The sequence below is a fragment of the Neolamprologus multifasciatus genome, chromosome 23, assembly GCF_963576455.1.
Source record: "Neolamprologus multifasciatus chromosome 23, fNeoMul1.2, whole genome shotgun sequence".
NCBI classification, from domain to species: domain Eukaryota; kingdom Metazoa; phylum Chordata; class Actinopteri; order Cichliformes; family Cichlidae; genus Neolamprologus; species Neolamprologus multifasciatus.
In genome coordinates, this window is record NC_140460.1 from 35,593,643 (window position 1) to 35,608,107 (window position 14,465).

General features: G+C 40.0%; 1 protein-coding gene across 5 annotated transcripts in view; it reads right to left on the bottom strand.

The window, feature by feature from the left end:
* Nucleotides 1-1,981: 1,981 nt before the first annotated feature.
* The window catches only part of LOC146492078 (rho GTPase-activating protein 6-like), a 108,057-nt gene continuing 95,573 nt past the window's right edge, over nucleotides 1,982-14,465 (bottom strand). For 2 of the 5 annotated variants that reach the window (XM_085150267.1, XM_085150270.1), the window contains exons 7-14: nucleotides 14,286-14,341; nucleotides 12,748-12,898; nucleotides 12,505-12,653; nucleotides 9,731-9,910; nucleotides 7,464-7,555; nucleotides 7,139-7,368; nucleotides 6,908-6,979; nucleotides 1,982-5,328 (exon numbers count right to left, since the gene is read on the bottom strand). In XM_085150267.1, coding sequence (XP_085006393.1) covers nucleotides 4,784-5,328; nucleotides 6,908-6,979; nucleotides 7,139-7,368; nucleotides 7,464-7,555; nucleotides 9,731-9,910; nucleotides 12,505-12,653; nucleotides 12,748-12,898; nucleotides 14,286-14,341 — 1,475 coding nt within the window. In that variant the 3' untranslated portion in view covers nucleotides 1,982-4,783. Of the gene's footprint in view, nucleotides 5,329-6,907; nucleotides 7,009-7,138; nucleotides 7,369-7,463; nucleotides 7,556-9,730; nucleotides 9,911-12,504; nucleotides 12,654-12,747; nucleotides 12,899-14,285; nucleotides 14,342-14,465 lie in introns of all 5 variants that reach the window. The other 3 variants (XM_085150271.1, XM_085150268.1, XM_085150269.1) reach the window with 3 other exon arrangements.

The window sequence follows — 14,465 nt, forward strand, 5'->3', positions numbered from 1 at the left end:
CCAAGAAGTACTTAACTATGCCTTAAAAATGGTGTTAGGTACCCTTTCTATAGAAAATACAACCATATGGCTGCAATTATGCAGTATCTGCTGGATAATGAGGAAAAGAAAACAAGAGATTCAAATCAACGACTCAAAACACTCAGTGAACTTCTCTTAATTGCAACCTAGAAAGCTAAAAAATAATGATTTCTATTTGTTCTGCCAACTGAAGATAATTGGCAGCTGTTTCAATGACTGAAAATCACCAACACTCACTTTAATGGGTAAAAATGAAGAACAGCATCATTAACACAGACTGCTAACTTTCTCTCAATAGCCAGGTCCACATTTGCATGTCAGTCCACAGATGAAATGAAACAGGGAAATAATGCTCTAAGTAAGTCAATAAGACTTTGAACACTGTGGACATTCAAGAAAGATATGATCGTATTATCTGACACACACCAAACTTAAAAACACTGAGCCAAAAAGAGCATTAATCTAATAAATCATGAAACTATTGTAGATTTGGATACTTTTATTCAGTGCCACATTGTACACTGTCTACCATACAATAGTGATAGACTATTGCTGTCTCCAGTCAACCAAAGTAAGTTACCCTATAGGCCTACTTTACTAAAGACACTGAAACATATAACAGTGACTACTGCCTATTCTGACCATAGATAACACTGCATTATTTTACAGTATGGAAACCAAATTTATCATGGCTACTGGAGACCTTTTGTCCAGACTGCCAAACACAATTTTGCAGAATGTAAGGATGCCTGAGGAATGGAGAAGTGTGCTGGTGCCTATTTCCAAGAACAAGGGTGAAAAGGAAAGCTGTAGTAACCACAGCGGGACAAAGCTGATAATTCAATGAACAGCGCACCAGAGGGGTGACGAAGAGAGTGCAGAGAACATATGAGTGGGTGAACACAAGCGTCAGCGTGATTTGTCAGAAAAGGCTGGCAGCAAGAGTGAGAGGGAAGGTTAACAAAAGGGTAGCGAGACCTGCTATGACATAAGTGCCTTCTAGTGGTCAACCTCTGCACCATCAACACTCATAACATGGTTGAAGCATGTCTCTGCTGCCTTATCTTTTCTTTGATTTAAATTTTTTCATTTACTGGCCATTTTAAATGCTTATACAGCTATAGAAAATAATAAAAATCAACTGATATGTTGGGCATTATTAATATATCTGTAAAGCTCTCATTTTTGTGTGCAGTTGGTTGTTAGAATAGAATAGAATAATCCTTTAATTGTCCCACAAGGGGGAATTTGGTTGTATCAGCAGCAAAAAAACACACATATACAAACAGAATGTTATAGTTTCTACAAAAAATTAGGCAAATCTGGTATTTTTAGTTAACTAAAGGTGTTTTTTTTGTTGTGTTTTTTGAGTATGGAAACTATGCCACTGTATTACAGATGTATTATACACACACACACACATACATATATATATATATATATATGTGTGTGTGTGCGTGTGTGTGTGTGTGTATATATATATATATATATATATATATATATATATATATATATATATATATATACACACAATATTATAATAAACTATAATACTGGGGCGATCGTGGCTCAAGAGTCGGCAGTTTGTCTTGTAATCGGAAGGTTGCTGGTTCGAGCCCCGGTTCGGACAGTCTCGGTTGTTGTGTCCTTGGGCAAGACACTTCTTGGCTACAATGTAGCTTGCCATCACCAGTGTGTGACTGAATGTGTAAAGCGCTTTGGGGTCCATAGGGACTAGTAAAGCGCTATATAAATACAGGCCATTTACCACTATGGTATAACCACCTTTTCCATAAAATATTACACTGTGTGCGTATATCTGTGTAAAAGACTAGATTGTAAAATACTATTAAAAAATACTGTTCCATGATAGATTGTACAGTAAAAGCAACTGAACAACACTATCGTGGATAACAACATGCTACACCACAGCATGCTATATAATAGAAATGCACAGCAGTTGTAAACTTTGTCATATTTAATTCCATTGTAGCATACTGATGAGGACTCGCAGTACAAAAAGCAAATACCAGACATTCCATTACAACTTGGACCCAGTAAACCCCACCAAAATATAAAAACAGAACACAACAGCACAACGTTTCTTGGAGTTACAACGTGACATCGACTAGACAAACATCTCGATCTGGGGAAAGCCAAGACCATGGTGGTTACTGAACAACTGCCTCTTTTCTGAATAAAACTTGTTATATTGTATTTTGATATTACAACACTCGAGAGAAAATAAAATAATACAGAAGATTCACAATGAACCTTTAAGCACTGCATGGAGAAACAGCTTTAAAAAGCAAGACCTATGGCACGTTCATTTCCTGACATAGATTTGCATGTTTTCACAAAAATATATTCACAAGCTTTAATTTTAATTTGAGTACAGATGGATAGATGGATTCCCATGGAAATTGTGAAGTGTAAGAGCAGCAACAGGCTAACGTGCAGTCTGTCAACAGATGGCGCCATAGGCCTTTCCACAATCCGTGCATTTCTTGCACTTGTGAGAGGCTCGTTTCCATTGACTTGTCAAAGTTTAAGAAAATAAAATGTGATGATGTTTAATAGTCCATCTTCCTATTTAATGCTGAAGTGGCTCCATATAAGCAAATATTACACCTTAAGATGAGAAAATGTGAAATATTTGCCAGCAAATACCCACTTGACTACGCCTTTTGAGAAGAGTTGGGCATGTTGGCTGTGGGTGTAGATTATTATAAAAACAGATATTCACAAAGTTGCCTTCCACCTTAATTAGCAACAGCAGTGCCACACAGAAGTGAGAAAACATCACATGAAAGCTTTTTTTCCCAGCATAACACTTGGACCACAAAAGCATCATAATTTCTTTTTAGGATTCCTGGAAAAACACATCATTGCTAGTAGACAGGAAATTAGTTTATACCTAGCTGGGATATCCAGCTTGCACCAATGACTTTTTGATCATGTTATGATCTAAGCAACACTTTAAGCAGAAATTCAAATCAAATAATACAATAAATTGTAAGTTTTAAGAATATTTTGGAGAATAAAAAGACATCTGCTCTGTAAAATATTTGTAATGATGGCAAATTTCAACACTTCCAGGTTCAACCTTCTGATTCTACATGGCTAAGAAATTCTCAGAAAGCACTTAAACCTAGCTCTGACTGACGTGCACAGTTTTTGTATCAGTGAGAAATGTAATAAATATCCACAAAAAGGTTTAAATGTTGATTAATACATTATTCTAATTTAACAGTTTTAGGAATGGAAATATGACAACGAATTCCTGTTTCAGTACCGTAGACTTTTATAAAAGCTTCTGAAATATAAAACCAATGCACAAGTTTCATTTTAATGGCCAACAGGGGGCGATAGATTCGAAATAATTTAAAACTGTATGGAAGTCAGTGGGGAAAACACCCATTTGATCTGTGGGCTCGGTAAACACTTTTCTAGTTTATGGGCTCATTTGCTAGTTTCAAGTCAATCTTAATGAAACACGATGCCCAGTTTATTAATTATGGTACTTACTAGAGTCAGCCAGTGAGCATGCCCTGTCCCTTTTCTGATGACCTGTCAGTAACGATAACACCTCAGTGAGCGTGTAGTTTCCCTCAGTTTCAGTCAGATCGAATCTTTATTCATAATGTCCAGTTTTGGCAAAAATGCTAACCTGGAGGATTTCAGAGCTAGTGGCTACTTCCATCTATTATTTACAGTTTGTGCTTTGTGCTAAAATATGAAATTCTTGATAAAAATGCCAGTAACTTAACTCTTGAGTCTTAGTAGAAATAAACAAATGGATGGAATCAACACAACTGAACAACAATGATCCTTTAGTTTAAAGAGAGAGAGAGAGATACTTTGGCACGTTGTTTCTGCAGTGCAGCAGGTGGCGAGAGCACAAGCAAACTTACAGCAGATTGCTTCATAATTAGGTTTAAGCGTCTTACTGCAAGTGAAGCATTTTACATTCAATATCAAAGACAGAAACAGCAGTCTGACAAACACCAACATCTGGACTGCCGATTAAGGGGCTGACTTACATTTAGGTAGATACTTTTAGGCAAATTATACACTTTACATACAATATTTAAGCACGTCTGTCAACAATTTGTGTATTCATATACATATATATACAGTCAAAGGTAATCTGACATCAAAAAGCAACTCAACATTTGATCTTTTCAGAAAGATGCCGCTGAATTACATCATTAGTATACACACAACAAGTCTGTAATTAGCAGCAGTTACTAACGCGTACATCTTAGTGTGTGGTGACCAATGTAGAAATGATGAAATTAAAATGTAAAAAAACGTAAAAAATGTTTTCCTAATATTCTCCATTGAGATATGAAGACTGACGTCGCTCAAAATAGAAAATCTGAAAATATTCTGAACGGATTTTTTGAGGTATTTCAGGTAGGCATTTTTAAAAAATGCTCCTAACTAAATGTTGACATAATATATGGGCCAGGAAATTGAGCAACTTTTTTAACATCCGTACAGATCAACAAATACTAGTGGCTCCTGGATGTAAAAGTCTGTTGGAGGCAGCAGCTGCACGTAAACAACAACGCCACGGCGCTAAGTTGCAGGACAGCACATGATGTTCATAGAAAGCAGGAAATCAGTGAGTGAATGGATGAGAGGGCAGCAGAAATAAAAAGGGAAAGGATAGGGATAAGGAGTGATTGTAATTGGAGGGGTTTGATCTTGTCTTTGATTGGCCAGAAGAGGCGGAGACAGAGTACATTGTCTGAAATCACACCAGAGTTTCTGGCAGTGTGTCAGCATTGTCTGAGGATAGCAGTTGCCATATCTGCCACCGGTCCCTCTGCCACTCCTGCCACTCTGGACTCTGTGCGACCACCGGGGCTTCTGTTGTTGAAGCAGAGTTGCTCTGCTCTGCGCTCGACCTCCCGTGTGGCTGCTGAGCCGTCGCAAGCTGAGGGGTACTTTGTGAGCTAGCCAGTCGATGATGCGCATTATAAGGGGGAGGAGAGCGTCCGTCGAGGGGGCCACCTTCTCCGGTGTTTGCTCCGGCTTGAGGTCTGAGGGTCGAGTTAACTCCATGTCCCCTTTGCGAAGTCACAGGAGGGTTGATGTTTAGCTGCAGGCGTGGTTGCCCCTTGTCCGCGTGAGGGTTGGTGCACACTCTGGTGACCGGTGGGTGGAGTCTGCACTCGGAGATGTCAGGCGTTGTCTGAGTCCGTTGTACTGCTGTCTGATGCCTGCTATCACTATGGAGTCCATCTAGACCTTCCTGTGAGCTGCGGGAGCTTCCTTCTGACATGTTGCTATGGGAACCTAAGAAGAGAGCATCACTTCATCAGTAAGATTGTCAACGAATATTGAGGGAGACACACATCTCCATTTAGTGACTGATATAAAACTGTACAAAGAAATGTAAGAAAGGCTTTTATTAATAATTATTTTTTTATGTTATTGATAATAAACCAAATACTAATTTACTACATAAACCTATTTTTGGTAGATTGAATCACTAGAATTCTCAATCATTTTATTATAATCATCATCTGTATATGTATGAATATACATATACATACACATTTATGTACATATGTCTGCATGTGTCCTATCTCCTCCTTAGTCTTAACAAAACCACATATACACACATACAGTAAGTAATAACATCTATAAGGTTCTAAAAGCCTTTATTATTTAGTATTATTCCCATATCTGGCATCCCCCTGCAAATGCAATGTTATGCTCACAATTTTCAGTTTTTTCATGTGCCACGTTCAGTGTACGTTACCCATTCGTAACTTAGCGGTCACATAAATGTGTATCCATGGTGAGTCATCAGTAAATACAGAACAAAGCCTTAAAAGCTTGTAAAGGTTGTGATGAGACATGGTTGTGAAAGTACAGTCTTATGCAAAAACCTTTCTGGTTTCTGTAGCTTATTTTAAGTTTATCACAACTGAATCGCGGGATGGGGAGTATAATGTGTCATACTCTGAAAACCATGCCCACTGAAAGAGAAAAAGCCACTCAGCCCTAAAACTAGGGGCTGACATGCTAAAAAAATGCCTTTAAGTTACTGAATTTTAGGTGTTAAAAAAGTTGCTGCTTTTACCTAAGGTACTTGCCAATACGGTCAAAAGCTAAACTTCAGCTAAACCTATAAAAACATAGTAACTTGAAAATGACAGCTGAATATTTGACCTATTATTATTGAAATATTAAAAATTATATAAAGTGTAGAATTCAAAAATTAGAGTCCCCAGTTTTGCCTTTCTTCCTGCTTCCGGCATCTTATGACTTTTAGGTATTGTTTTTGTTTTTGGCTAGCACATGAGGTATCTTTAACCTAAACAAGTCAATAGAAAGCTATGACTACTCTTCCTCTTCCAGTCTGGGTAAAACTTAATGCCACCACCTTTCTTTCTCTATTAAAGCTAAAAATGTATCAAGGTACATGTAGTCTGTTGATGTAGGTTGCTACACAAGCTTCCAAGGATTAGCTGATAACTTAGCGCTAACTCCTAATTTGGCTAGTTTGGCTCTAAAAAGTAACAAAATTGTAGTGGTTACAGTGATAAACCCAGTGTCTCAAAATGCCAGCCCACAAACCAATGGGTATCGTCACGGAGACTCTAGCAATCCTTTTGTACAGTCAATGGTTTATTCGTTTTTAACCAGGATCGTATGTGCTGCCTGGCTACACAGATAAAACTAACAGTCTGCATGACTGTGGAAACTAAAGTGGCCAATTTAATATTATAGAATGTGCTACGTGGTTCAGATCTGTTCCCATCATGGTTAATAACTAACACCATGTCTCAAGCGCATAGCGCTCTGGCTCATTAGCCACTTGAAACAAAATTTGCAGCGGGCATGGACTGACTTGAAAATTGTTTACCTGTATATGTTTGATTCTTGAGTGCCGATTTCAGAGTACTGTGCCATGTGCCCCAAATGTTAGCATGTTCTTCTGAAAAGGGCACAAGAGAGGTCAAATTCCTGCCACTTCTGAGTTATACAGTACATTTATTATGAGACATGTTGCTGATACCCAAGAAGAAAGGCCAAAGTGTGATAAGACGTGCTAATCACCTATCTCTGGAAATACCAGACATTGTGCATCTCTCACCTTTATAACCCCAAGTGACAGCTCCGCTCTGCCCCACTAGAGAGTACTGTTCTGGGACGCGGTAGAGCTGCTCACTGGCCGGGCTCCCTGGTTCCCCTCTGCGCTCACTCAGGACCGGGGAGTTGTTATCATAAGGGGACACTTCACCACTCGACGCCTTGTTGGAGTCGCTGGACGAATGCCGCTCGCTCAGGACGAAGGGCTCCTCTGGCTGTAACAGGTCCGGACTCCTGCGGGAGGAAAGAAATAATTAAAATGGGTTCAAATAGTCGGAGATTGAAGGAAAGGGAAACACAAGACTAAGCGCTCTATAGGTGTAACTCACTGAGATGCTTTTCTCCTCAGAAGGTAGTCGACCACATCTGGATCGGTCTCCAAAAGGCTCATTAAAACTTCGTTTTGCAGATCAGGAGGAACCTACATAAAACAACGTAAGCAAAATAACTGAATACTTAAAATCCACCCACCGATGCTGCATTTATCTTCTAAAGAATGGTCAGATCCTTGTAGTCCTTTCTACTGCAAGGATATCAAAATGTACTGGATTTCTAGTAAGTAAAACTTTATTTTTCTCTTTTCCTTGCCTCAGTATGATGGGAAGAAACGATAATAAGTTAATGATGTGCCTTGTTACCTTCATTTCCAGTGGACTTCTTAATCTGATCTTCTAATTAGCTGATTTTTATGCTTATCAGACATGCGGATTAAGATGAAGAGCACCGTCCAAAAACCTAACGTCTGCAAATGACTCCCATCCTGAAATGCTTTGAAAGTAAATGTCGCTCACTAACAAATTCAGACATAAGCAGGTTACAAAACAACTTTCAGATGTCATTCATAGAACTTGAGCTGCCTACAAATCTGTTTTTACTCTCTAAGACGCGCAAGTCAGTCTCAATTCACTTTATGCGATTAATGGCTCTTCATTGGCTTACTGCAGGAATGTAAGCCTCCGTGGCAGATTACGAAACATTAGAGTTTCAAAGTTGCGGACCTGAAATGACCCAAACTGTCTTCCTATTTGAGGGACAGAGAAGAACAAAAGCAACTGATGAGGCAGTAATCTGTGTAATACTGTGACCTCTTCTGACAGCAAATAAAGGATTTAATGCATGAATGTTTGGCTTTTATTTTGGAAAAACAGGTTCAAGGATCTGGATGAAAACTTTAAGACCTTTTTGATTCCTCTGCATATTTGGTTCAGTCAGTTTTTTGCTTTTTTGTTTTTCTAAATTTTTACTTTATCTCATCTTTTCCTTCTCGTCTGTCTCCTTACCAAAGGCCAAATTCCATTTTCATCAGCACACAAGACACAACAGAGAAGATTTTCATCCTATCCTGTGCTAAGGCCTTGAGCCACCCCCTCTGTCCTAATGGCCACCACCTTTATTTTTCAACCAGCATGAACTCCCTAGTCGTCAGTAGTCTTCAGGAAGAGTTCTCCAGGCTTCTTGAAGGACATTCAAAGCTCTTCTTTAGATGTTGACTGCCTTTTATGTCATCTCCCCCCAAAGAACTTGGGCACTTGGTGGATCTGTGGTGCCTGATTGGGCATTTAAGAGGGGTTGTGGTCCAGGGTGGCTTGGGCCTCTTCATCATGTGGTGGGGGCTCTGCCAGGGTTTGGGTGGTTCTCCAGGGTCTGCGGCCCCATCTTCGGCTTGTGCTGAGGGAGCCAGCCTCCGGCAGGGTTGGCTGCTCACTGCCTCTGGTCCCCTGACACCTCCATCCCACCCCAGAGCTCCATCTGGGGCCTCCCTCTTCCCTAGGCTGGGGTGGACGCATTGTTGTTGTCGGGACGTGTGGCCCTGGATCTTCAGCTCACTTGTGTGCAGTGGACAGCTGGGGCCTCCTGGATCTTTCCCTATATGCCTCTGCCTCTAAGTCGGGTAGCATTATTGCAGTCTCTCACCCTCATTTTTCAAGCATGGTCTATGACAAACACTCACACACAGACACTCACAGCCTCTTTCTCTATCTCACGCACATACACACACACAGCAAAATTGTATATTGGTTTGTGTACCCCCCTCTGTTTTGCCTTTTTGGTGCTGTGTATCATATGATTGTGCCTTTAAACAGAAGCAGAAGTTGGACACCCTGTTTACTTCACCCTCAACTTTTTCTCGCCCTTTTCTTTTTCTATTTCTCTGCTTTTTTCTCTTATCTTTCACCAGTCTGGCTTTTATACTCTGTTTGCTCTAGAATAACATCCACAGGACCTACAGAGCAGGCAACCATATGCCGTATGGTTGGAGAGCAGTAGGCCTGGGTTTGAGTCTGACCCGTGGCCCTTTGCTGCATGTCTTCCCCTCTCCCTCTCCCTGCTTTTCCTGTCTATCTACAATATCTGTAGCCAATAAAGGCTAAAAGACCAAAAAATAAATCTTTTGAGAGAATTGTCAAGTACTGAAATACTGAAAATGTGTGCAAAAAGCAGCCAAAGTCCAAATGAAACCCAGGGAACTATTGCTCAAGACCACTTAAAAAAATGACAACAAAGATTGGCTCCTTGGAAGCAAAATAGAAAGAAATGGAGGGTTACTCAAGACTTTTGCACAGTATTTTATTTTTAGAAATCTTCAGCGACTGACCATGAAGAGTGCTTGGAAGCTGGCGATCATCTTTTCCAGCACGGCGATGACGGCCGTGCTCTCCTCGGCCCTGGCTGAGCTCTGGACAGTGAACTCCTTGTCTGTGCTCTTCTGCTTGTGGAGGAGGTTGGGACCAAAGATGGTGGCGAGGTTTAAAGCTGTCATCTTGTTCCCTGTGATCTGGGACACAAATGCACCAACCTATTAATAATGGCTCACTCAGTAATTCCTCAGGCTCAGTCTTTTACTATTAATTTAAATGAACTGCAACCGTATGGTAAGCCAAACTAATGAAAAATAATTTTTTCAATACAATTCAGTTATATTATATTTATATAGTGCCAAATCAATGTAACAGTTGCCTATGCGCTGTATACTGTAAGGTAAAGACCCGACAACAACAGAGAGAAACTCCAACTACCAAACAAGCCCCTTTGGGCAAACACTTGGCGACAGTGGGAAGGAAAAACTCCCTTTTACCAGGAAGAAACTTCCAGCAGAACCCGTCTTTTTTTTAATAATAAATTTTAAATAGGATTCCATGAACTAGAGACATTTTTGTTTTTCAAAGGGTGAGAAATAACAGAAAAATTCGTAACGCCTATTTATAAGAGTAACAACTTAATGGACAGCATTAAAGTTTACATAGAAGATTAATGATTAGTTGTAATCAATACAACACGGAAGACTCGGAATGGTGTTGAGGTGAGGTCGAGGGGTTGAGTTATGTGCTACTTTAACAACAGTCGCCATGCGTGCACGCCATGTGTTTCCTTTGTGTTCCCCCTTGTGTTCTTGTCTCCTGCCTGTTTTTCCAGTCTATTGGGTTTTTCTCTGGGTCTCCACCCCTACTGTGCTGGCGTTTGCCCATGTATCTACTTCAAGTAGACGTGAAAGCTGTGCGCCATTCAAATGGTAAACAAACCAGTTCATATCATCAAACACTCACATATCAAATGTGCTGACAAACCCAAGTTTTAGCTAGAATATTTCAGTAGATGGGTCTCTGTGTTTGCATATGTGTGTGTTTTACCTGGTGTATTAATGCAGGTATGATTACAATATTTGTGATATTTAATTTCCATCCATTTTCCATTTGTGTTGAAATTCAAAGAAAAAAACAACTTTTAAAAGATAAAGGGCAAAGGCTGCATCACAGACACCAGGGACAATTTTCTCATTTCTCTTCCATATTAGGAGTTTTTTTTTTTTAATAATTCCAAAAGAAATGCAGAAATGATCTTCTGTAATAACACAGACTTGGGAGTTCTTCCTCCCACTTTCTCCTCCCTCTCACATTACCATCTCTCATCCATTCCTTTGGAAAATCTCCCTTCTGCTTTTTGTCACTTTAAGCTGAAGATAGATGAAAACTAGCATCATGGGGGTTTCTGAACACGAAGCGCAGGCAAGCACGACAGCTGTCTCTGGCTTTCTCTGGGTTGTGTAATAGTGCATGTACTTTTGGACAATCGACATCTAAAATTAAAAGCCATTTAAAGCTTTGACAGCTTTTTAAAATACAAATTTTTCTTTTTTTTCCCTTTTTTTTATATTTCTTGTTGAGTTTCCTCCCTTTTCCACTCCCAGTCCCAGCACAGAGACGAGAACCACAAAGCAGCCAAGGAGTGCCGATATTTTCCTAGATGAGCTCGAAGCAGTCCGACTTCCTGTCAGAGTTGCGGACAGAGATACTAGAGCCACGAAGGAAGAATCATACGCATCGATGTTTGGGTTCATTCTCTTGTGTATATAGACACACAGAGACAACAAAACAAAAATCCATCTGTGCGAACGTGTGTGCCAAAAAAGCACTTTTTCACACGTAAACACAGCAACACACATTCTCCTGCAAAAGATAATGAAAGTATGCATCACCAGAGACAATAAACTTTCTGTCTCAGTGCACATACACAGATGTCTTCAGAAGTTTCCATACAATCATTATGGACATAAATGTCATGGTAATTTGGGGCTTTTAATGATTTCTTTGAACTGTTCTTTTTCCAGCAAGGATTGTTATACATATCTCTTGGATTTTCTCTAATCCACACAGGGTCAAAGGTATACATACAGGATCAAATTCCCCCCTAATATTTTGTAAAATGTCTTTTAGCAAGTTGCACTTCAACCAGGTGCTTTTGGTGACCATCAACACGTTTCTAGCACAATTCTCCCAAGGCCTCATCCCAGTATGAAATGCCCAAAACACCTGGCATAGGAGGTGTCCAGGAGGCATCCCAGTCAGATGCTTAACCACTTCAACTCCTTTTGACACGGTGGCGCATCAGTTCTACTTTTTTGCTTTTTCTGTGAAATTTTTTACCGAAACTATCTTGCGGTGCAAAAGTTCACAAAAAGTGTAATAGGGTAAAATTATTTGATGACCTTTTTTCTCCCAACAATCAAGTCTGAACAGACGTACGTACACTGCAACTTTACCAGCCAAGTGTGCTGGAGAAAGATGCCGAAATATTTACTTTTGCAGACTTGGAGTAGTTGGCCCAGTCCAGTCCCCAGCCTAAATTGCAAAATTTGAGCAAATGCAACGGTTGACACTATCCCCGGATGTTATAATCACTACTAAGCAGTTTAGTAATCTTACATCAGTGATTTTGTAGTGCCTGTGCGGTTTCTGGAACATATGTACAGAATCCACCCACGCAAACTGCTTCCTATCAGTTCTTTGGTAATTTCTTCCCAATGAGGTGGAACCAAAATGCCATTAAACTGTCCACAGGCTCTACATTTGGATGTTTCAGCCTGTTGCTCACCTCCTGCCCGTCTTTATCTTGCTGGTCATGGGCATGATCAGCCACAGTGGACAGGAACTCCAGCAGGCGGTGAAGTGTGTCACTATTGCATGCTGGGAGAAGGTAGATCAGCAGCTGAACGACACTCTGCTGCTCATATGAGTCCAACACTGCAGTGCGCAAGGGAAAAAAAGGTGTCAATGGGAGGTTAGGAATGAGGAGACAACAGAAGGGAAAGTGGGAGGGGTGCGAAAAGACACTTACATGTGGTGTTAATAAAGGCCGTGTAGAGCTCCTTGGTTAGGAGAGGGTCCGGCAAATCCCTTAGGAACTCCTTCAGCAGAGCAGCTACATCGTGAACACTGTACTCCTCGTCTAGCTGCACATCAATGCCACGATCAAACTCTTCTCGCAGCTGAAGGACAACCAAAAACAACAGGCCGAGGGGAAAGAAAGGAAAACGGGCACTCAGAAACATCCTCTGCACACAACAATGGACATTATATTCTAGGTAGTGCACACGCCCACAGAAACTCACTTCCTTCTGGTCCTCCAAGGGACCTGCTCGACTCTCAGCTCAAACTCGTTTTACCAGTACAGATTCAAATCTCTTCCATCTGACCTTTGACTGACTTCTTCAAAATTACAAAGCCTATTTTGTTGCCATGACAATGGGTTGTCTGCACGTTCACTAATGTGGTCGTTTTTACACGAAATGTACAGCAAATTAAATTAATAAATCCTTTTGTCTTTTACAGTCTGCTCAAATGTGATTGGTCAATAGCACTCAAACTATAGACAGACTACAAATAGAAATCGAAACACTTCCTACACGAAAAAACCTGTGCATTGCTTAAAGACCCTATATATTGATACGCAGGTGATGGCAACATATTTTATTTTTTAAAAAGCATATTTTTTTTTCTAGCTGGTCTCCATGACAATGATACTGTCAATTTGAAAAACTCTGATTTAAAAAAAATTATTGTATCACACAATGAGCCATCATCAGCCATCACGTGACTTGCAGAACAGGTTGCAAAGTGCAACTTAGCTGATGTACAAACTAGTTAATTGTGCTCTAGAGCGTCGAACATCTGCTCATTGTATATTAAGCTTAACATTTAGCAAAAATTCTTACGACAAAGCTAGCATTTGTTTCATCTCAGTCACCACACCTCTGCTATGATGGAGACCTGAAAGTCACAGATGTTTTCTCAGAGGCTGTCAGTGAATGAGTAACCTATGTGCAGATAGGTTATATAAAAATTATACCACCCACACTGATTGCTCCATTTCGTTTAACCCCGATTTATTCATTCTTTCACTGTGTGTTCATTCGAGTCAAAGGTAACGGATAATGAGCGGTGTAGGAGTTTGTAGAATAACTTCATATTTGCTTGAATAATGAGAATAAACTCTGGATCACTGTGAGGCTGGAAAATTCAGTAGATCAAGCTTTGCTAGCTTAAATGGCGCATTTTAGTGCAATGTGCTGGTTTTAACACGTTCTATTCTTGGCAACAACATTTTGTTTGCTGGTGTTGACTCTTGTGAAAGGAAAAAGAAGTGTGAAGAACATTTCACACCAGAAACTTTCACTTTCTACAAAACAGGCCTCTGATTTATTGTTGGGCTTTTTAGCATGGCGCTTTGCATCTTGTTTGTGGATGTCATAAAATGATACTTTCATATAAAGGACAATGGGTTACTGATGAGTATAAAACAACCCAATTAAGGCCCTGTGAGAGATGTTATACCACATGAAGGAATATATTTTACTACATGGACAGAATACTGACCTGTCGGACTCTCTTCTTAGAGCTTCCAACTCTAAAGATCCCCACAGTGTGCAAACCTGAAGTATTAAAAGTGCAGAAATAAGAGAAATCAGTACATGTAGAGTCCCAATTCTGAAGAGGCAGGGACACAGAAAACGTATCAAATGTTTAAACTGAGGCATTTTACTGTTTTATAAAAAA